Source organism: Rhinolophus ferrumequinum, chromosome 8 (assembly GCF_004115265.2).
Source record: "Rhinolophus ferrumequinum isolate MPI-CBG mRhiFer1 chromosome 8, mRhiFer1_v1.p, whole genome shotgun sequence".
Lineage (NCBI taxonomy): Eukaryota > Metazoa > Chordata > Mammalia > Chiroptera > Rhinolophidae > Rhinolophus > Rhinolophus ferrumequinum.
Genome location: NC_046291.1, coordinates 3,627,736 through 3,649,798, shown reverse-complemented (window position 1 = coordinate 3,649,798; position 22,063 = coordinate 3,627,736). Strand labels below are relative to the sequence as shown.

Sequence of the window (22,063 nt, the reverse complement as noted above, 5' to 3'; positions counted from 1 at the left end):
TTAGAAGTGGGTTACTTACTATCTTCCACCAAATAACCTTCCATATTCGCACAAAATTTTAATTTCTCTTTTGACTCTTACTTTTCTATCCTGTAATCATTTTCTTATTTAGCATGTCTTCTTTATTTAGACTTTCTCTTCTCCATATTTACCCTATTTTTCTGTTGCAGCTTTCATCCAGTCATTGGCCTGCCAATGTCCCAGTGCTTTGCAGGAGCAGAGGACTGGGAAATAAAAGGCAATGACTTTGGTCCGATGTCCCAAATGTTATCTGTTGGATCCTCGGTCTTAATTTCCCCAAATTCCAAGTCAGAAGATTGACACAGCTCATTTTCAAGGTCTCTGTTAGCTCCAGGAACCAAACGACTGAGTCAGTTCAAGGGCAACAGAATTTTATTCCATTATATAAAATATATTAATAGAGCAAAGAATTAATTTATTAAAATATGTGCAAGATAATATACAGTCTACAGGGGTTAGTAAAAAGCTAGTGTGCTGGCGATAGACTCAAGTCACTTACTAGTTGTCTAACAAGAGTTCTTTTCTAACTATCAAGTTTTAAATTCGGCAACTAGGACAGATGAGATGATGTATGGAACTTGAAAATATTGTGGAGTGTGTGAAGAGTGAATTTCGGGTATGTACAAATTTTACATAGATTGAAAAACAATGACAAGCCCTAGAAACAATTGTATGGACAACTAACTTGATGTACAGCCTGCAAAGGTCTAGCTGAGCAAATTCAGAGGCTGAGAAGTTGGCGGCGTCAGCTTGGGTCTTCTTCCGACAGGCAAAGGCGAATCTTTTCCATGGAGACACGTGCCATCTCCATCCCCGAGAGAGACTCACGGACGCTCCTCAGAAAGGCATTACTTTTTCTTTTTCTCCTTTTTCCCTTTCTTTCCCCCCTTATCCCTTTCCTTTTCTGCGTTCCCTTCTGTTAATGCCAAGTTGCGCTTTTTACCCATAGGGGTTTTGGCATACCAGTTCTGAAATAAAGCAGATGATTAGGAAATCATCAAAATGGTATGAATTCACTTGAAGACTCTTAAAAATAAAGAAGAGCTTGCTAAGAAGGAAGGGGCATGAGGCCGTTAGACTCTGGGCATTTAATGCATGTTTATATACAAATTCTTTCTCACCCTCGTTTCTACACAATTGGAAGCTTCTACTCAAGAAGTGAACAGTTTCAGAGAATCACAGGAAGTCTAACTATTAACCCTTCCCAACTAAGTCACCTGTTTTCCTGGGTGTTTTACTCAATCCTGAGGGTGTAGGATTTCTTGGTAACGTGCACACGGGGCCACTAGAAGCTGGACTAGTGGCCCTGTGTGCACCATGGGAGGCCATACAAACACTCTGAGAGACACTGTTGAAACATGGCAGAAATATTGAATCCAAAATACCAACAAAGCACTTGGATGCTCTTGGATGCTAGTTTAGTTGGACATAAATTTTAGGTAGACAGTTATTTTCCCTCAGCACTTGGCAGACAGGACCTCACTGTCTTTTGTCATCTTTTGTCATCTACTGTGGTCAAAGAGATGTCTAATTTCCTAATTGTTGTTTCTTTGTAGGTAATCTGATGTCTTTTAAAACTGGCTTATGCAATTGATGCAGAAAAAGCATTTGACAAGATACAACATCCATTTATGATGAAAACATTTAATAAAATAGGTATAGAAGGAAAATATCTTAACATAATAAAGGCCATATATGACAAGCCCTCAGCTAATCTCATAATTAATGGTGAAAAACTGAAGCCCTTTGCTCTATGTTCAGGAACACAACAGGGCTGTCCCCTATCACCTCTGCTTTTCAACATAGTGTTGGAAGCCCTTGCCAGAGCAATCAGGCAAGAGAAAGAAATAAAAGGCATCCAAATTGGGAATGAAGAAGTTAAATTATCACTCTTTGCAGATGACATGATGCTATATATAGAAAACCCTAAAGACTCCACCAAAAAGCTATTAGAAACAATCGACGAATACAGTAAAGTTGCTGGCTACAAAATCAACGTACAAAAGTCCATTGCATTCCTATATACTAACAATGAAATCTCAGAAAAAGAAATACAAAAAAAAATTCCTTTTGCAATTGCAGCAAAAAGAATAAAATACCTAGGAATAAACTTAACCAAGGATGTGAAGGACCTATATGCTGAAAACTACAAGACATTTTTGAAAGAAATTGAAGAAGACACAAAGAAATGGAAAGACATTCTGTGCTCATGGATTGGAAGAATCAACATAGTTAAAATGGCCACATTACCCAAAGCAATATACAGATTTAATGCAATCCCCATCAAAATCCCAATGGCATTTTTTAAAGAAATAGAACAAAAGATCATCAGATTTGTTTGGAACCACAAAAGACCCCGAATAGCCAAAGCAATCTTAAGAAAAAAGAACAATACTGGAGGTATCTATAGGGCTACAATAATCAAAACAGCATGGTATTGGCAGAAAAACAGACACATAGACCAATGGAATAGAATTGAGAACCCAGAAATAAAACCACATAAATATGGACAGATAATTTTTGACAAAGAAGCTAAAAACATACAATGGAGGAAAGATAGCCTCTTCAATAAATGGTGCTGGGAGAATTGGAAAGCCACGTGCAAAAGAATGAAACTGGACTGCTATCTGTCACCATGTAACAAAATTAATTCAAAATGGATCAAAGACTTAAGCATAAGACCTGACACAATAAACTGCATAGAAGAAAACATAGGTACTAAACTTATGGACCTTGGGTTCAAAGAGAATTTTATGAATTTGACTCCAAAGGCAATGGAAGCAAAAGCTAAAATAAACGAATGGGCCTATATCAAACTTAAAAACTTCTGCACAGCAAAAGAAACCATTGACAAAATAAAGAGACAACCAACTGAATGGGAGAAAATTTTTGCAAACAGTGCCTCTGATAAGGGGCTAATATCCAAAATATACAAGGAACTCACGCAACTCAACAACAAAAAATGGGCAGAAGACCTGAAGAGACATTTCTCCAAAGAGGACATACAAATGGCAAATAGACATATGAAAAAATGCTCAACATCACTAATCATCAGAGAAATGCAAATAAAAACCACAATGAGATATCACCTCACCCCAGTCAGAATGGCTATCATCAACAAGACAAATAGTAACAAGTGTTGGAGAGGCTGTGGAGAAAAAGGAACCCTCATACACTGTTGGTGGGAATGCAGACTGGTGCAGCCGCTATGGAAGGCAGTGTGGAGGTTCCTCAAAAAATTACGCATAGAATTACCACAGGATCCAGCAATCCCTCTCCTGGGTATCTACCCCAAAAATCTGAAAACATTTATACATAAAGACACGTGTGCTCCAATGTTCATTGCAGCTTTGTTTACGGTGGCCAAGACACGGAAACAACTAAAATGTCCTTTGATAGATGAATGGATAAAGAAGTTGTGGTGTATATACACAGTGGAATACTATTCGGTGGTAAGAAAAGATGATATAGGAACATTTGTGACAACATGGATGGATCTTGAGAGTATAATGCTAAGCGAAATAAGTCAGACAGAAAAAGCAGAGAACCATATGATTTCACTGATATGTGGTATATAAACCAAAAAGAACAAAAGAACAAGACAAACAAATGAGAAACAAAAACTCATAGACACAGACAATAGTTTAGTGGTTACCAGAGGATAAGGGGGGTGGGGGGGTGGGAGATGAGGGTAAAGGGGAACAAATATATGGTGATGGAAGGAGAACTGACTCTGGGTGGTGAACACACAATGGGATTTATAGATGATGTAATACAGAATTGTACACCTGAAATCTATGTAATTTCACTAACAATTGTCACCCCAATAGATTAAACAAACAAACAAACAAACAAACAAAAAACTGGCTTATGGACTTTCTCTAGGTTCACAAACATGTATGTATGTGGGAATTTGTTTTTATTTGTTCTTCTGGTCCCTTGGAGTTTGTTTTTAATCTGAGAACTTATGCCTTAATTCAGAAACATTCTCAGCAAGTATTTCTTCAAATTATTGTTTTTCTGATCGTTCTATTTTCTTCTAGAACTTCTCTTAGTTGGGTGTCAATATCTTTAAAGGTTATTAATCGCAGTTTGTAGCTTTCATCTTTTTGTTTTTCAGTGCTGCTTTCTGGGGAGCTCCCCAGGGCCATCCTCCGGTTCACTAATTTGTTCTTTGACCATGTCTAGCCTAGAGTTCATATCCTTTTTATTTTGACTATTTAATGTTAATTACTATATTTTGAATTTCTAAACTTTCTTTTTGTGATTTTTTTCATAATTATCGCCTTACTCTATTTCTGCCTGTCTTTGTTTTATACCTTTGTGTAGTCATGCCTTCATTTATTTTTTGAACATCTTCATCATATTAATTTCAAAATTTTTGTCAGACTGTACTTAGATTAGCACTAGATGTCCTAAAATGTTTGGAATTTTGATTTTCAGATTCGTTTTGAGTACAGGCTTTGTTTTGGTCTCTATTTCTCTCATTATCCCCCCTCCCTAGAAGTATTGCAGTTGCTTCTACATGGATCTCTAAATCCAAATCCAGAACTTATCATGATTATTGTGATGTCTAGAAGTGAATGCTCCTTGGTGATATTGGGATATCAGAAATCCAGTCAGAGAAGCAGCAGGTATAACTATTGTATCTTTCATGATTCAATCTTTTTTTGTTTTCTCTCCCTTATTTTTCTCTTTGCTACATGGCAAGCATATGGCTATCCCTGTGTCTGAGATTTATCTTTGTTTTGGCACTTGGGGATTTCTCATCCTTCTTTTAGCTTTGGCTGAGCTTTCAGTGTAAGGCGAGGTGGCCAAGTACTTTAGGTGATGAACTTTTAATATTGAGGCACAATACAGAATATGGTTAATAAAATTGACTTTTGGCTCTGGAGCAAGGATTGGATTTCAGCTCTGCTCTTTTATAGCTGTGTGACCTGGAACAAGTCACTTTGCCTCTTTTTTTTCTTTCTCTTATATTCTTTTTTGGGGATTTCAGAAATGAGTATGATATATCACTTGCAAAGGATAAATATTTGTAATTAATACTAGCAACGTTTAAAAAATTAACAAGACTATTGATTCAAATGCTTGGCAAATACTTAGTTTGGAGTTGGAAATAATTTTTTTCTGTTTTGTTAGAGCAGGGGTTGGCAAACTATGGCCGATGAGCCACACCTAGACTGCTGTCTGTTTCTGCAAATGAAGTTTTATTGGAATCCAGCCAAACCCATCATTTACATACAGTGTAAGGATGCTTTTGATTCCTGATGCTGAGATGGATGGTTGTGACAGAGACTGAACAGCTTTCAAAGCCTAAAACACAGTTTCTCTCTGGCCCTTTATGGAAAAAGTTTGCCAACCCCAGTGCTGGGTCATTACTGCAGGGCTCAGTAGTCTGACTGTTTTCCACCTTCCCCCGAAGCATTAGCAAAGCTGGAAGCAAACACAGTTTTCCTGAGTTGGTGGAAAAGTGACACAGTATGGAGGGAAATTTTCCCAATCTCAGGCATGCTTCCAGAGCCGAGGCTGGTGATTGCGTGGCTGATATTAAGGTGGGCGTCATTGTATGGACGTAATTTTCCTTCCTTGTCTTCCCTGTGGGCCAAGGAAACTACATCCAGGCACAGAAAGAGAACACAAGTGCATTCATTTTGACAAAGGATTCTGAGGAGGGGTTGCTGGCCTGGGCATGGGGGTCAGGGCACTAACGCTGATTGTACTTGGATGAGAACATAAGTCTCTGCAACTCCTTTTCCTCCTAGAAAAGACAGGTTGGGAAGGGCTGATTCTCAAAGTTTCCTCCAGATCCAAAACATCCTGTGAACATCTCAGAATGTATCCAAATTTAAAAACTATGTTTTGCTGTGTTCTATGATTTCTTATCACAAGTGGTGCGCTGAAAATGAAGAGGACCACGGCAAAAACGGGACAAAAACATCATTGGCTTGAAATACACTACTGGGGGAATGCAAAAACTTCTCTATGCAAAACTTGTTCCATTACATGAGATCTGAAGTAAAAACCAGTGAGAACAAAGAGACGGGTGTGTGTGTATGTGTTTGTGTGTGTGTGTGTGTGTGAATCCAGTGGTTTTGAACCTGTTACGCAATTCTACAATCTGGCTGTTATTTATAAGGTCATATGGACCATGATTTTTCTAAAATCTGGAAGATACAGGCTTTACTGCTAAGGCTGGAAACATTTTGTGATCAATCATTTAGAGCTTCCAAATTTCACTGCATATGGCAGAGTTCAAATGCGTGAACATCAGGAGACCAGAAGCAGGAGGCGGTGGACACGTGTTCACTGCTAAGATCCGGCCACATGGGCGCTGCTTACCTTAAAGCTCTCTTCTTCCTCCTGGTACACTGGGTTCATGCTGCTTAGAGCTGCGACAAACTCCAGGGCGACCAGCGGCTTTTGAGTCTGCTGCCGGATCCTCCGGTCTGTGAGCACACCTTTCACCACTTCCACTATGTGTCCCTGCGTGAAGCCGTCGGTGACCTTTGCCAGACAACTCACATTCAAGGCGTTTGTAATGACTCCCCCACTGCGCTGAATGATCTGCTTCCACAGAACTGTTGTACGGACATGGTGGGAGAGACACAGAAAACTAGGGTCACCACAGAGAAGGCGGTGTTTATCAGTCTAGCTCTCAGTACGAAGATGCATCTCAAGGAAGGAGTACACGGGAGGTTACTCCAGTTTGTCTGAAATTCGAATGAGCAGAAAGTCACATAACGAAATGCTTTTCTCTGAGTGATTTTCAACCATAGGACATATATATCGATGCCCTTGGGGTCTATAGACCCACAAATGCCCTTGGGAATTGACAAGGAAAAAAAATTAAACCACAGTCAATATAGTTTTAGCATGGTACCTTGAAAGATGTTCAAAATGGAAATTCTCATACGGTGGTATCTTTGCTCATTAGAAGAGTACGTTTACCAGAGTTTGGATAAATAGGAATGTGGCTTTTCTTACAGTTCATTTCTTACATAATTTTTATATACAGATTTCAATTTCCATTAGCCACTGATGGGCTCACTTCCCTTTGGGTGTGAGACACTGTATGATACATTGTGTTAAACAGTGCTTGGTCCTTCCTTTCTCTCCCTAACAACTGTAACCACGCATAGCTTGGCTGATCTGCTGGCTGGGTGTCCGGCTGTTCTTTGGGTTTGTGGGATCTGCAGAAACTGAGAGATTCACTCAGAACATAGGGATGTTGTGAAGATGAATGATGAAGTTATTCCTGACGGTCACATGACTTCAGAGATAAAAGGGACGGCCACACAACACTAAGATAACATTACACTTAGAGAACCACGTCCTTTCTGCAAAGAGAGGGGAGTAAACATCACTTGTTTAGTTGTATCCAGAAGGGTGACGGCACTGCCAAGGCCATCTGTCTCAGGGCCAGTCTCTGCACGGGGAGGATCTGGCCAAATGTCTCTAAAGCATCTTGACCTATTTTGAAGAATATTGGGAACGTGAAAAAAGTGACCATTACTACCTGATTGGACTACATCATCCAAATACATTGATCCAAAAATGCGAGAGAAGTGAAAAGTTCTAACGACTGTCAAGGAACAGAATGACTTGCCATCTACGAGCCACATCAGAGTGTCTGGCTTTTGGGCCCTGAGCTATTCCAACCGTTCACCTCCACTGTCCTCTTTGGTGGAAGGTCTTTGGCCTTGTGATGAAATGAGTGCTGGGAGAAGGTCCATTTCTCATGGGGCCTGCTGGTGTCTCCAAAATGTGGAAAGTTAGGCTTCAAGGACTGAGAGCTGAAGGGGGGCACCGTCCTCACACATGATGGGCACTTTAGTTTTTGTCACTGTATAACTGCGTTTTTGTGATAATTATTACTCTTTGTCATTCTACTTTGTATTGAAGTTCCCTGATGCTCATTGAAACATCAATTAGAGATGATGACACAAAATCAAGTATGAAATATTTTGAAGCTATTTGTATAAAGATAGATTGAAGTAGGTGAGGAGGACACTTATCTAAATACAACAGCTGTAGGGTTAGAAATCAGAAGACAAAGCAATGCAAAAATAAGCAGACATCCCCAGAACCAGACAACATCATCCCTTGGGATCTAGTATGTCTGCTGCCCAAATTTATAACATCTAAAAAAAAGTGCAAACAGTTCTGAGTAGTGACTCTGGAAGCTGAGAAGGGAACACGTTTTATGGGAGAATCTCAAGGGACCACCCCTAGGGCTGAGGACCTGGTCAATACCCCAGGCTGGGAACCTAGCACAGATTCAGCCATGGGTGCCCACGGGCCAAATTCCTACCTGCAGCGTGGAGTGGACCAGTCAGAGGGCAACCATGAGGGCCAAGGGCGCCCCAGCAACAAATACTCAGCTCTCCCCGCTGCCTCCCTGTTAAGCTACGGTAGTCACAGCCATCCAAGATTTCAACATAAGGAATCTCTACAAGATTCATCCATAGTGAGAAAAAAAAAAAAAAGACAATTACTCTGGTCTAGCACGTACATATAAACACTATTGACCATGTAAGTGTATACTTGATGTTCATGTAGAGTTTTGGTTACGATTCCTCAAGATACCTAAGTCATCGATTACTTCCCCACGCTCGCCATTTTGTAATGGAGGTGCAGTAAGGAGCTCTGTGGGGGGCAGTCACAGCTCCGGTGGGACTGCCCACTTGCCCAGAGCCATGTCAACCTCCAGGGAAGGGACAGACAATCAGGATTGACTTCCGTTTCATGTGTGATGGACTGGACTTACTAGGTTTTAAAAGAATAGCCTCTACTGCCTTTACAAAGCAAAAGGCTCATTCTTGACATTTAACTAAAGGGGCTAAAAGGGGAGTCAGGTGCCGAGTGAGTCTCAGCCTGGGAGGCTCACTGAGGGAGCCCCGCAGCCAGCACTGAGGCCGCCCCCAGGCTGTCAATCCCGTAGCCCAGTGGTGTACGTGGAGAACACAAAGGTGAGGGGCAGCAGTGGGTGTGGTGGTAAGGTCTGGGGGCCAGGGGCCCGAGGGAGCTGATGGCAGTGGGGGGTGTGCTCTCTCGACCGAGTGCTGTGCTTTCCTTTCTGAGATGCAAAAGGCACCTCAGTTCTTCACACTAACCTCACCCTCTTCCCTTTCTTGAGACCGGAAGGAATCTGGTCTTGGGTCCCTTTCTTTGTTCTTGGCAGTCCAGATTGATTCCATCCTGGCTAGTGCTCGAGAGGATGTAGTGTCATAAAGTTCATTTTTATTTGGCATTTTGCAAAAGCACAAGCGGTGAATAACATGATTGGATAAACTTCGGGCCTCTGGAGCCTAGAATTCCAGAAAAATCAGAAGACATGGATTGGACTGGTCTGAGCAGACACTGGGTCCAGGGTGGGGGCCTGTGATGAATTGGATTATTAGCAAAAAGACCCCCAGGAAGAGAGGCGTGAGGAGGAAGCATTAGGAAAGTGGAGAGAAGGAAGCCCAGGGGATTTCTGGGGACTAGATGAGGCATTAATCAACCCTGAGGGTGGGTATTCTTTGCAGAGACATTTTGAAGGAAACAGCTTGATTTGCAGAAAGAAGGTAGATATTAAATTCTATTTGGTAAACTCTAAGGACTGTGTTTCCTCAGGCTGGCCCACCCTTCCCTTCTCAGCCCAATCCCTCCCCTACGCCGCCCCCAGGAATGTGAGACGTGAGACTGTCACTGCTCCTGCCACATTTGGAGCTTGGCTGCCAGTAGATGGATGGCCAAGCAAAGGCCCCAGTTATGGATTTGCAGTCCATGCTTCCTGGCCTGGAAGAGACCACTTTAGATCACTGTAAAGACAGGAACTTTAAGATGGATGTCCCGGCCACTGTGGCTATGAAAACTTCAAGGTCACTGGAGGAAACGTTGGACAGCATTTATGATGTTGGCAAAAACGGCGGCCTCAACAAATCACCCACCAAGAAAGAAATATTTGAGAAGTATGTGGCTCAGTGGACAGAGCCCTGGGCCCAAGACAACTGCTGTATGCTGGTTTATCATCAGCCCCCAGGTGAGGGGACGCTCTCTCCTTTCTCTCCCATGATGCAGCCAGGAGGAGACTCAGGTGGGAATCTGTAATATGATCTAGTCCTTAGAGCTGACTGGCATTTTATCAAAAGAACACAACTGTCTTTGTTATACAGCAATAGCTTCGCTTTTGTCGAACAATAGAAACTATTCAATCCAAAGTCAAGGATAATGTTCTAGACCCTTAAAACTATCTTATTCCATTAAAAGAGCTTAAAAATATAAAAAATATATACTTGTAAAGAAGAAGGAGGAGAAGAAGGAGCAGAAGGAGGAGAAAGAGAAGGAGAAGGAGAAAGAGAAGGAGGAGGAAGACAAGAAGGAGGAGGAGGAGGAGGAGGAGGAGGAAGAGGAGGAGGAGGAGGAGGGAGCCTGGGAAAGGAGCCTGGGCCACGGGGCTGAGAGCGGGGAAGCCGCTCAGAGCTGGCAGCGTGGGCCCTGCACTGACCCGGTGGCTGTGGTGGTGCACACCCACCTCTGTGCTGACTCCTTCCGCGGCTGGACTGCTCGTCCCTGCCCCCTTGACCCTGGGTGGAGCCACGTGAGGCATTCTGGCCAATGAAGTACGGGTGGAAGAACCAGGCCCCTCTGGGTCTGGTCCCTAAAATCTCCTGTGAAACCCTCCATACTGCCTTTTTCTCTTTTCCTTTGATGCTGGCTGGATGCAGAGGGTCCAGTGGGAGCCTGGAGGTCCTAGAAGATGGAGAAGCCACTCGATGGATGGGGAAATAACGGGGACCCAAGTCCTCCTGTACTTTTGGTATAACGTGGGTGTATGAAGCCAGGGCCATAATTTATCCAAGACAGAAGTGAGCACACACTGCAGAAAAGGAGGTTAATAAGCTAGGAGTTTGTAATATGAGGGAGGAGAGGGCTGTCCTTTTAGCAAATAACATTGACCAGGAGTTGAAGACCAACCAGAAAGGACCATACAGCCCCTCTATTTCGGTGGTGCTATTGTGACCGATTATTAGAAACTAAGTCCGACCTAGTCATTTTTACTATTATCATTAATGGTAAATATGGCTACCAAGCCACCCCTGCCACCATCTCTTCTACCACGACCACCATGGCAATCACCATGCCAACACCGCCATGTCCAATACTGCCACCACCGCCATGGGATGGAAAGATGGTCCCTCAACGAGCCACACCTGTGGTATTCACATCCTTGGGTAGTCCACTGCCCTTGAATCTGGGCTGGCCCTGTGACCAGTCAAATGTGGCGAAAGTGACTCTGTGTGACTTCCGAGGCTGGATCACTAGAATCCTTCCAGCTACTTCCTGAACCTCCTGAAATGTTGGCTCTCAGGATGCTCCCCTTTGGGACTAGCCACTGTGCTGTGCAAAGCCACACGCAGAGGGCAGGGACAGGCTGTCTGGTTGACAGCCCAGCGGAGCTCCCCGCCAACGGTCAGCACCCAACACAGGAGTGGACTCCCTTGGATGTCCAGCCCTGTCCAGTCTTCCGATGACTAGAGCCCCAACTGACAGCTGACTGTGACATCCTGAGACCCCTCAGGGAGAAGTCCCCAGCTGAGCCCAACGAACCCTCAGAACCATGACAAGGAAGAGTTTGTCATTTTCAGCCACTGGGGAGGTTTGTTACACAGCAAGAGATATACAACTGTCAGCGGCACCGCAGCCTCTACCTCAAGCACCACAGCCCAGGCTCTCCTGCGAGCGGATAAGGAGCTAGGCATTCTGCTAACCACCTCCCATGAAGGTGACAACAGCCCTGTGAATTAACCATTCTCCTACTTTACAGAGGAGAAATGGTGGCTCAGAAGATCAAGGTCATCCCGCTCTTGCCCGGCACAGCTGGGATTCCTGGGATTCCAAACCAGGTCTTGTCTGAGCCCGGCTCATGGCTCTTTGCAACTTCACTGTACTGTTTCTCGTGGCCCTTTTCTTGTATTGTCCACATTTAAAAATATGTTTCAATGGAAGTGGAGTTTGAGTCTGTCTATTCAAGAAGAAAAAATGGAAAAAGTAAGCTCCCGTTGTATTTAATGTTTATTTTAAGTAAGTCAAAACATGCTCCTGGACTCATACTTTGAGACTGAAAAAATAAAAAAGGAAAATCAACCCGGTGAAAAGAAATAGCGTCGTTCATACGAGAAAGACACTGTCACTGTGGGCACAAGATGACGGGTGATACTTCACCCGTCAAAAGAAAAAAATTCGCACTCACGAGGGCTTTTGTCACCTTCAGGGCCCCAAATAATAATCCCTATCCAGTTTCCTCTGATCTTGGGGAAAAAGAAATATGTGAGCAGCAGAACAGAGATGTATGTTTTGCTCTTGTGACCTGTTGGTTTACATTCACGGCACTGAGCTTGGCTGATGCCCAGGTGCACACGCCACTTCAGAGCACGACTCCACGTCCATCACCTGGTCACCAGATCAGTGGGTGACCAGAGCCACCCTCCCAGCTTCACACGACTGCCAAGCCAGCACCTGCCAGCCAGCCTTGGTGACTGTACCGGCAGGGGCCAGGGTACTTGCCGTATCTGGAAGCGTAGTCTGGTCTGGGAACCAAGATAATTTTTTGGTAAACTCTGCAAAAAGATCGAAGTTCAGCATCGAAAGGACGGTGTGTGGTCCCCACAATCAGAATCCTGTCATTTGGTTTCAGGAGTTTCAGGATTTTGGGAAGCTGTTGTTTCAGGCGTTTAGGCTCCATCTGGGAGAAAGAAAGAAGGAAAACAATGTGAGCCCACACGTAGAGAGAACAGTTAAGAGCTGAAGAAAATTCACTCTAGAAGGCACTGCGGCCTGCGTTGTTGGAGTGATTTCAAAACTCTGATTAGCACCATTTCTGAAAGTCTGTCCTGGGCCAGGGCTGGGGACGTACTTCCCAGTGGGGTGACCGTCACTGCAGGCGCTTCCTGTCCTCGGTCTCCGGTGTTCTGATGTGGGAAGAAGGCAAGGAAGGAAGCACCTGACTGAAGAACATTCTAGCACCTAGCCCTGAGAACAGGAAACAGCAGTGGGTTTCCAAGCGGAAGGAAGCTGGCCGGGATTGAGAATGAGTTTGTGGGATCCATGTTCCTCTGAGCTGTTTGGAAGGTGAACTCCACGTTTCCTCTGCTGACTGCTGTGACAATGAGGGACCGAGTCCGGGATCTCATGTCTGAAAAACGCCCCTTACAGAAGAGTGACACTTCTGCCTCTGAGGCAGTTTGGAAATAGTTGGAATCTGGGTTATTTTAGTGTAATCTCAGCACTAATGAGGGAGAGCAGCAAAACATGAGCCCCCCGCCAACCCCAGGAGGACGACTTCCAGTCCGTGGGGGTCAGATTTGGCCACATCGCCATGGCAACACACAGCTGTAAATGAACCTCGCCTGGAGGAAGCCTGGGGAGGAGGAGGGTGCCAGGTGCAATGGACAACTCTCTCCGAGTTGGGCCCTGCAGAGTTGGGAGTCAGGACCTGACGGCCAAACTGCCCCACCCAGGAACAGTGCACCCCAGACGGCAGGGGTGCTGAGCAGAGGGGGCTGGTAACATAGGAGGTCTTCCAGGGGACGGCGAGGGGCTCCCCTGTGCAGCGTGGCTGGACTGGGCTCTGAAGCATGGTGTCCACTCCGTGTCGGGAGACTGCTGGCCATGCATGGGGCACGGTGCTTGTCTGCCTTCTTCCGTCTGACCAGTGCAAAGGCCAAGTTCACTGTGTGGGTGACATGGTGCGGGAAGGAGACTGGGCGAGGATGGCAGGATCGGGGGGCTGGAAGCCCTTGGGAGGAAAGCCTGATGGGAAGCTGCAGGAGCCTGGGGGTTGGGGTGGCTGACCTGGATCTCCAAGGATGGGACAGGGAGTTAATTCTCGCGAACACCTGCCTCTCCCCCATCACCTTTCACCCAGGCTGCTCATAAATTCTCGTGCTTAGTAAGACTAGTAAGTAGCACCTGCTGAGTGTGTGCTGTGTCCCAGGTGCTTCTCCCAGGGCTTCCGTGGATTTGTCACTAACTCTCACAACATCCCTTGGAGGGGGACACATCACCCTCACTTAGGAGATGAGAACCTGGGGCACAGAAACACTGAGTGACATCCTGAAGCCCCAGAGTTACTGAGCTGGGTCCTGGCATGGCACACTCTCACTGCTCCCTCTACTCTGGGGCCCCTGCCTCTCAGGGGCGATGTGTCAGGTGGGGCTTGCTTGTCTCCCCAAATTTCCTTCCTGGGTAAGGGCCTATCCCAATCGAGGGCAGCAAAGGAGACTTAAAATATATATTTATTATTATATGTTATGTTATAATATATGTATATTATGATCACACACACACACACATACACACACACACACAGGGTGCCAAAAAAATGTATCCACATTTTAAGAAAGGAAAAGTCTATATTAAAATTACACTGATGGTAACCACTGTGAGCACCTCTTCTAATTGCAGAAGTCAAATGTGACTTGTATTCATCCTTTGTTATCGGTATGTATTGAGTATTACAATTTTAATATAGGTTTTTCCTTTCTTAAAACGTGTATACATTTTTTGGCATATATATATATACATATTTCTTTATTGAGCTATAACTCACATCCCTACAATTCACCTATTTAAAGTATGTAATTCAGTGGTTTTTAGGATATTCACAGAGTTGTACAATCATCACCACAGTCAATTTCATTGCGCCCTAAAGACTGTACCCATTAGCGGTCACTGCTCATTTCTCCCCGAACCCCCTTCTGCAGACCTAGGCAGCCAGTCATCTACTTTCTGTCTCTACATATTTGTACATTCTGCATATTTCCTATAAATAGTGTCACACAATGTGTGTGTGTGTGTGTGTGTGTGTGTGTGTGTGGCTTCTTTAGCATATTTTCGAGGTTCACCCATGCTGTGGCATGCACTAGTACTTTGTTTTAACTGCTCAATAATATCCATCATAAATGGTGCACATTTTATTTATCCATTCCTCAGCTGATGGATGTTTGCGTTGTTTCCACTTTTTGGCTATGGTGAATAGTGCCGCTATGAACATTTGTGGGGGCCCACGTTTTCATTTCTCTTGGGCATACACATAGGAATTGAATTGCTGGGTCACAAGGCTACTCTAGGTTTAACTTTTTGAAGAAATGTCAGACTGTTTTCCAAAGTGGCCGTACCATTTTGCAATCCTAGTAGCAGAGTATAAAGGTTCAAGTTTCTCTACCCTTGTCAACACTTGTTATGGTTTGTTTTATTTTTTCCTTTCACTTAGCTATCCTAGTGGGTGTGAAGTGGTATCTCACTGTGGTTTTGATTAGTATCTCTCTGAAGGCTAGTGCCATCAGCATCTTTTCATGTTGGCTATTTGTAACTCCTCTTTGGAAAAATGTGTATTCATGTCCTTCATCCACTTTTAACTATTTGTCTTTGAATTATTGAGTTGTAAGAGTTCTTTATATATTCTAGATGCAAGTCACTTATCAGATGTATGATTTTGCAAATACTTTCTCCCATCCTGTGGGTTGTTTTTTCACTTTCTTGATGATGTCCTTAACAGCAAAAATGTTTTTAGTTTTAATGAGAAGCAATTTTTCTTTTGTTGCTTGTTCTTTTGGCATCATAGCTAAGACACCACTGCTTTATCCCAGGCCTTCATTTTTTCCTAAGAGTTTTAACTCTTACTTTAGGTCTTTGATGCATTATGGATTGATTTCTGTATACTGTGTGAAGTAGGGTCTAGTTTCATGCTTTTGTAGGTGGCTATCCAGTTGTCCCAGCACCATTTGTTGAAAAGACTATTCTTTCTCCATTGAATTGTTTTGGCATCTTTGTCAAAAAAATCAATTGATTGCAAATGTAAGCGTTTATCTCTGGACTCTCAATTCTACTACATTGATCTACGTGTCTCTCCTTATATCAATACCACTCTCTCCTGATTGTTGCAGCTTTGTGGTTAGTTTTGAAACTGGAAAGAGTGAGTCCTCCAACTCAGTTCTTTTTCAACATTGTTTTGGCTATTCTGGGTCTCTTGACTTTCCATATGAATTTTAGGATCATATGGAAATTTCTGCAGATAACCCAGCTGGAATTCTGATGGGGTATGCTTTGTGTCTGGAGATCAATTTGGGGACTCTTGCCATCTTAACAATATCAAGTTTTTCAATCCATGAACATGATGTATCTTTCCATTTATCTAGGTCTTCTTTAACTTTTTTCAACAGTGTTTTGTAATTTTCAGAGTAGAAGTCTTGCATTTATTTGTTAAATTTATTCCTAAATGTTTTATTTTTTGATGTTATTATAAACGGAATTGCTTTCTTAATTTCAATTTTTGATTTCTCATTGCAAGTGTATAGAAATAGATTGTTTTTTTGTATATTGATCTTATATCCTGCAACCTTACTGAATTTGTTTATTAGTCTAATACTTTTTTAGTGGACTCCTTAGGATTTCTGTAACCAAGATCATGTCATCTGCAAATAGAGATGGTTTTACTTTTTCCTTTCCAGTATGGATGACTTTTATTTCATTTTCTTCCCTAATTGTCCCGGTGAGAAACTCCAATATAATGTTGGATAGAAGAGTCAATCTTAGGGGAAAAGCATCCAGTCTTTTACTGTAAGTATGACGCTAGCTGTGGATTTTTTGTAGTTGTCCTTTATCAGGTTGAAGAAGTTTCTTTCTCTTATTTTCTTGTCTTTTTTTTTTTTTTTGTTGTTACATCATAAAGGGGTGTTAGATTTTGTCAAGTGCTTTTCTGCATCTATTGAGATGATGGTGTGGTTTTTGTCCTTTGTTCTAGTGATACAGTATTACATAAATTGATTTTTGGATGTTAAACTTGGGACATGCCCCACTCGGTCATAATTCTCTTTCTATGCTGCTGGGTTCAGTTTTTGTAATGTAACTCACAGCAGAGAAAGAGATGGGATTTCACTGCAAAATAAATCCCGCAGGTTGGGCCTGACGCCAGACCACCAGGCATCTTCCCATCATTTCCTCCTGCACCCTCAGGGGTCCATCCCGCTCCAGCTCCATCAGCAGGAAACAACGATGGCCCTGAGTGATCCCACCCAGGCTGCTCCAAGTGGGGGTTGAGGAGAGCAGAGGGGCTTAAAAGAGGGCAAAGTGTGGGAGAGGGATGATGCAGAATGAGACTCCCTGAAATCCTAGAAATGGATGGACAATAAGGGTAGAAACCTGCTCATGAAGGTGCTGCTCCCCAGGCCCCACCTCAGGTCTTTACAGAAACCTGCCCTCATGCAAACCTATGCCTCTGGGCTGGCCTGGGACAGGGAGCCGTGTCTGCTGGGCCAGGCTGTGTGCAAAAATGAAAAAGCCCAAGCAAGAAACTACATAATAACGGGCAGATGACCGAGCAAATGTTGAATTGCACAGACTCTGTTTCAGGCAGATTTGTTCCCAGTCTTGGCTTAGCTGTGTGACCTTGAGCAAGTTCTCAACTTCTCTGATCCTTAGTCCCTGCATCTAATGGGATAATCACAGAACCTAACTCATGGGGATGCTGTGAGTATTGCATGGCATGTGTCTGTGTGTGGGACAAAGTACTTAATAAGGAGCCATTATTCTGAAACACAAGTGCTGGTGGGAAGCCAGTGCCAGGTCTGCTCTATTGAAGAGTAAGGTTTCTAAAGGGGACAGCCAAGAAAACTGGGGGCTTTGCGATTTGGAGGAAACTAGCAATATTGCCAACAGAGTTCACAATGACTGTACAAAGCTCCCGGCAGTTTCCACTGTATTAAATGATGTCTTCAACAGCTCAGCTCTAAGAAGCCACTTTCTGGGTCCCTTGCCACTCGAGGAAAGCCCTCTGCTGAGATTCTGGTAAATAGGAATATCTACCCCTGAGCCAGGAAATAATGCACTGCACTTGGATGAGGCCTGGAGAGTCTGCCAATATTCAGAGTTCACTGCACCAAGGTCGTCCAAAGTCCTCTTATAAATGTGGTTATATTTAACAAATCAAATCACCTTTCGAAAACGCAGAAGGAGTAGCAGCTTGGGGTGGTGGGTAGTGATGGAGGAAGAGAGTTTGGTGGGCCCTGCCTGCGTTTGTGGGGGAGGGAGGTGTCCCAGGGGTGACTCCAGGTGATTCTGGATGCCTGCATCTCAGGTTCAGGGGAGAGCTCTGAGCTGATGGAACACGGTAGTCATTGGTGTAGGGGTGACTGCTGAAGCTGTGAGATGGTGCCCAAGGAAGGCAAGAGAGAAAAGGGCTGCGGGCCTGGGATGCAACCTCAGGGAGCACGTCTCTAAGGAGTGGGCACACGTGCGTGGAGCAGACAGAAGAATGTGTTGGTGAGGCAGAAGGAGGCCCAGAAGCTAAGGGATGGGAGAGGTGTACAACATGGCACCCCCTAACCTGGGTGACTGGAGCAGAAAGGGAGGGGAAGGGGACCAACGTGTGTTCATCAGCAAAATGGACGTCCAAGAGGAACTCTGGAAGAACGGTTTCCACGGCGCTGATGGCAGGTTGAGGGGTGAGTTGAGATGGTGGGAATAGCCTGTTTATTAAAGAAGTTTGATGGAGAACAAAGCAGGCGGCAGGGGCAGTAGGACGTGGGGGCGGGGGTGCGCACAGGAGCTGCCCGAGGGCTGCTGGAAGAAGAACTGATCTCAGGGTCCTGGTGAGGCCGGAGACTGGCCCTCTGTGGGGCAGACACGCTTGTGTGGCCTGAGCCCCTTCCCGGCAGCCTTGTTGCCATGGCGATGGTGGTGGTCCTGCCTGCTCTGAGGCCGGAGATGATACTGCTACCTGTCCTGTAATGGCAGGAACATCTGAGCTTAATTAGCCTGTTTGGATAACAAATGTCGGTCCTGGGCCGTGTCCAGAGTGACATCCTCGCCGAAGGTGAGGTGTGGTCCCGTTAGGAGGCCACGGAAATGAAAGGTGAGTCCGTGCAGTCGGCAGTGCCCTGCACTCCAGTTCAGAGCCGCATCCATTATGCACGAGACCCTGGCGCTCATCCATCACGCCGGCCAACATCCCACTGTCACGTGGCGCCCTCCGCGGCCGTGGCCCCTACCGCTGGGCCTGCCAGCCCCGCACAGCCTCATTATCGTGGGCAGTTTCAAATTAGTGCCTAGCATCCACGCAGCAATTTCAATTTGCTTTTCTGCAGTCCGCTCCACAAAGCCAGCGAGTCCCTCATGGAGGCCCCCCAGTGACGGCTCCTGCTAGATGAAGTAACGAAGGGTAATGGTGCAGAAAATGCAGCCGCAGACGGCTGTGCCTCATTCTTCACCGCCTTCGCTCACCTCGTCCACAAACAACTGACCGACTACGTTTTAGCCGCAGAGGGTGGAGAGGACGGCTCTGCTCCTAGGAGCAGGAGGGAAGGGGCACCGACCGGCCAGGTGTCCACCTGGGCAGGTGCCCGAGCCGTTCTCAAAGTCTAGAGGAGGACTTCTTGAGGGTGTTGAGGACAAAGGGAGGGGGCAGGGGTGTGGTGAGGAGCGCGGGGATTCTCCAGGATGACAGGGCCCCACGGGCAGTTTACAGGATGTGGCAGAGTGGCATTGCGGGTGAGGAAGGATGGCGAGTGGACGCATGGGAAGCCAGGTGCTGCGCTCAGGTGTCGTCCCAGGTGGGGAGAAGGGCACGGCCTCCGCATTCAGACAGACCTGGGTCTGGGTCCCAGCGCTGCCCCAGTGCTGGGCGCCCTTTTGGAGCCTTTGTCCTCTTCTGCAAAACAGGGGAAGGCCGCCTCCATCCCAGGGTTGCTGGGCGTCCCCCGACACACACAGTGCCCCGGGGGCCTCCTCTTCCTGGCCACTGGCTAGCTTTCTCCCGTCTGCCTTCTTGGGACTGGCTGAGCCTCGCACATTTGACCTCTGAGGGGCCTTCACTTGAAGGGCGAGGCACCCAGGCTGCAGTCAGTCACTGCGGGTGAGGCTGCTTTTCAAGTGTGGCTCTGGAATCCCCCAATCCAGTGGGCGGCCACCGGGGTACTGTGTGTGCTGTGGCTCTGGGGTGGGGTGGGGACACGGCAGCCTCCCGGTTTCTCTGCAGGTGGACATTCTTTGTGCGTCAGTGCCTTTGGGGTCAGGGGAGACTGGGGACAGAGGCTGGGACACGGGGTCCCAGGTGGCCGAGTGATACAATGAGGAGCCTTCTGGGTCCTCTGTGAGAAAGCTGCTGCCCTTGGTGTTGGGTGGTCACCGTCAGAACGTGGGTGGTCAGTGTGCACGGCTGCCCCAGGCCCTGGGGACTTGGCTAAGGGCAGAAGTCAGAGGCTGGGGGCTGGGAAGGAGAGCAGAGCTGGCCCAGGAAGGGCCGAGGGGCGGGCCCAGCAGGTAAGGTGAGAGGGGACCCTGTTCCCGCGTGTCGCTGGAGGACACACACGCTGTGGTTCTGTCCTCACTGTGCTCTGCTCCTGCTGGGGCGCTGGAGCTGCGCCTGGCACGGCTGCGTGGGGCACACACGCCTGTCTGTGCCTCAGGCCCTGCAGCCTTGTGGGTGTTTGGGAATCCTTCTGCTTGTGTTCATCAGGCCTTTTGGGGGTCACTCCAGGGCGTAGTCTGTGGGCTTCAGGGCAGTTCATTTGCCTGATGGACAGACCCTTCTAATGCAGAGGAGGACAGAATAAATGTCCGATTTGTCCATATCAAAGACTCTGCCACCAGGGCCTTCATTTTCTACAGGAATAAAACCAGTCAGCGACTGTATCTGGGCTGGGAAAGAATCTCGGGCTCAGCAACAACAGGCCTACGCTGTTGGCTTCCCTCCCCCCTGCTGGCTGCCTGCCCCTTCACGCCGACTCCCTTTACGGGGGTGTCTACTGAACCCGCCTTTCATTCCCGCCGTCAGCTTTCCCTCAACAGCCCGTCAGCTCCTGGTGCTCCTGTCTTACAAATGAGCACGCCGCATTCCTCTTATTCTCACGATGAACTCAGGTGTGCAGAAGAACAGACAGCTGTCACTGCTGACAGCTCAAGGCGCTCATGGCAGAGAATGGGAGGGGGCTTCAGGAGCTTGGAGGCTGATCCCTCAGCAGCCCTCTAATGAGCTAGGTAAGGAGGTGGAGGCTCAGAGAGGTTCAGTTACTTGTTCAAGGACACACAGCCAGCTGAGGTGAAGGGCAGAGCAGGCCCAGAGCCCATGGTTTCTGCGTTCCCACCGCCCACTGTCCTCCTACTCCCCAGGCCGCTGTCCAGTGGGAGAGCGAGTAGCCCTTGCCCATTCATGAGACAAAGCTCCCGATGACATCAGGTGTGTGACACTTTGGATTAAACACCGTCCTGCATTTCTTTTTAGATTTACAATCTGGTTCCTAGTAATTCCTGCCATCAAGTTTGGATCTGTGTGGACATTAAAAAAAAAAAAAAAAAAAAAAAAAAAAAAAAAGTAGCAGCTTCGCCAGCAGGGGGAGCTCACTACTAGATTCCCAGATTAAATAATAAATGAGTCCTCTTAAGAGTTTCTAAAATGACAGGGCAATCAAGGCTCATTTGGGGAAGAAAAGACTGAGCTTTCATTCTTTATCCAAATCATCCCTACCTGCTAAAATGATGTATAATACATAAGGATCAAAAGTGATTAAAATCCTTATGAATTTAATCAGAAATTCACAGTTAACCACTATTTGCTTTGGTGCAAATTGATGTGGAATAACAATCGTGTGTATCTGCAATTTTTTTTTAACTGGTGGGAAATTTGCTGGTGATTTGTGGGGGGAAGTACAGGGGAGGGGGACCATTGAAAGGAGAGAAAAGAAGGAAGGAAGCAATTGAGAGAGGGCTCCCCGGAGACCCCAATGCGGTACACTTAGCAGTTCCATTGACGGCCTTTGTTCATAAATTTCAGGCTTTCTGCTATTTATTATTATGAACAATAGGAAGTCCTAATAATAACTCCTGTGTGTGCGATTTGCTTTAACCGAGCAGAGTTCTCTAAATTGTTTCTCTCTCACCTCTGAATCATGTGTTTGGGTTTCAAGCTCCCCTCCCCCTCCTTCCACACAGTCTTTCATTTTCTTCTGAATTCTGCCTCATAAAAGCAGCCCACTGGATCCTTCCAGATACAGACAAGTAC

At 45.8% G+C, this 22,063-nt stretch overlaps 1 protein-coding gene across 4 annotated transcripts in view; it reads right to left on the bottom strand.

Annotated features, from left to right (window-relative positions):
* Positions 1-456: 456 nt before the first annotated feature.
* The window catches only part of IQCA1 (IQ motif containing with AAA domain 1), a 138,176-nt gene continuing 116,569 nt past the window's right edge, over positions 457-22,063 (bottom strand). For all 4 annotated transcript variants that reach the window (XM_033111418.1, XM_033111417.1, XM_033111420.1 and 1 more), the window contains 3 exons: positions 12,574-12,751; positions 6,364-6,602; positions 457-989 (listed from right to left, as the gene is read on the bottom strand). In XM_033111418.1, coding sequence (XP_032967309.1) covers positions 870-989; positions 6,364-6,602; positions 12,574-12,751 — 537 coding nt within the window. In that variant the 3' untranslated portion in view covers positions 457-869. The remainder of the gene's footprint in view (positions 990-6,363; positions 6,603-12,573; positions 12,752-22,063) is intronic.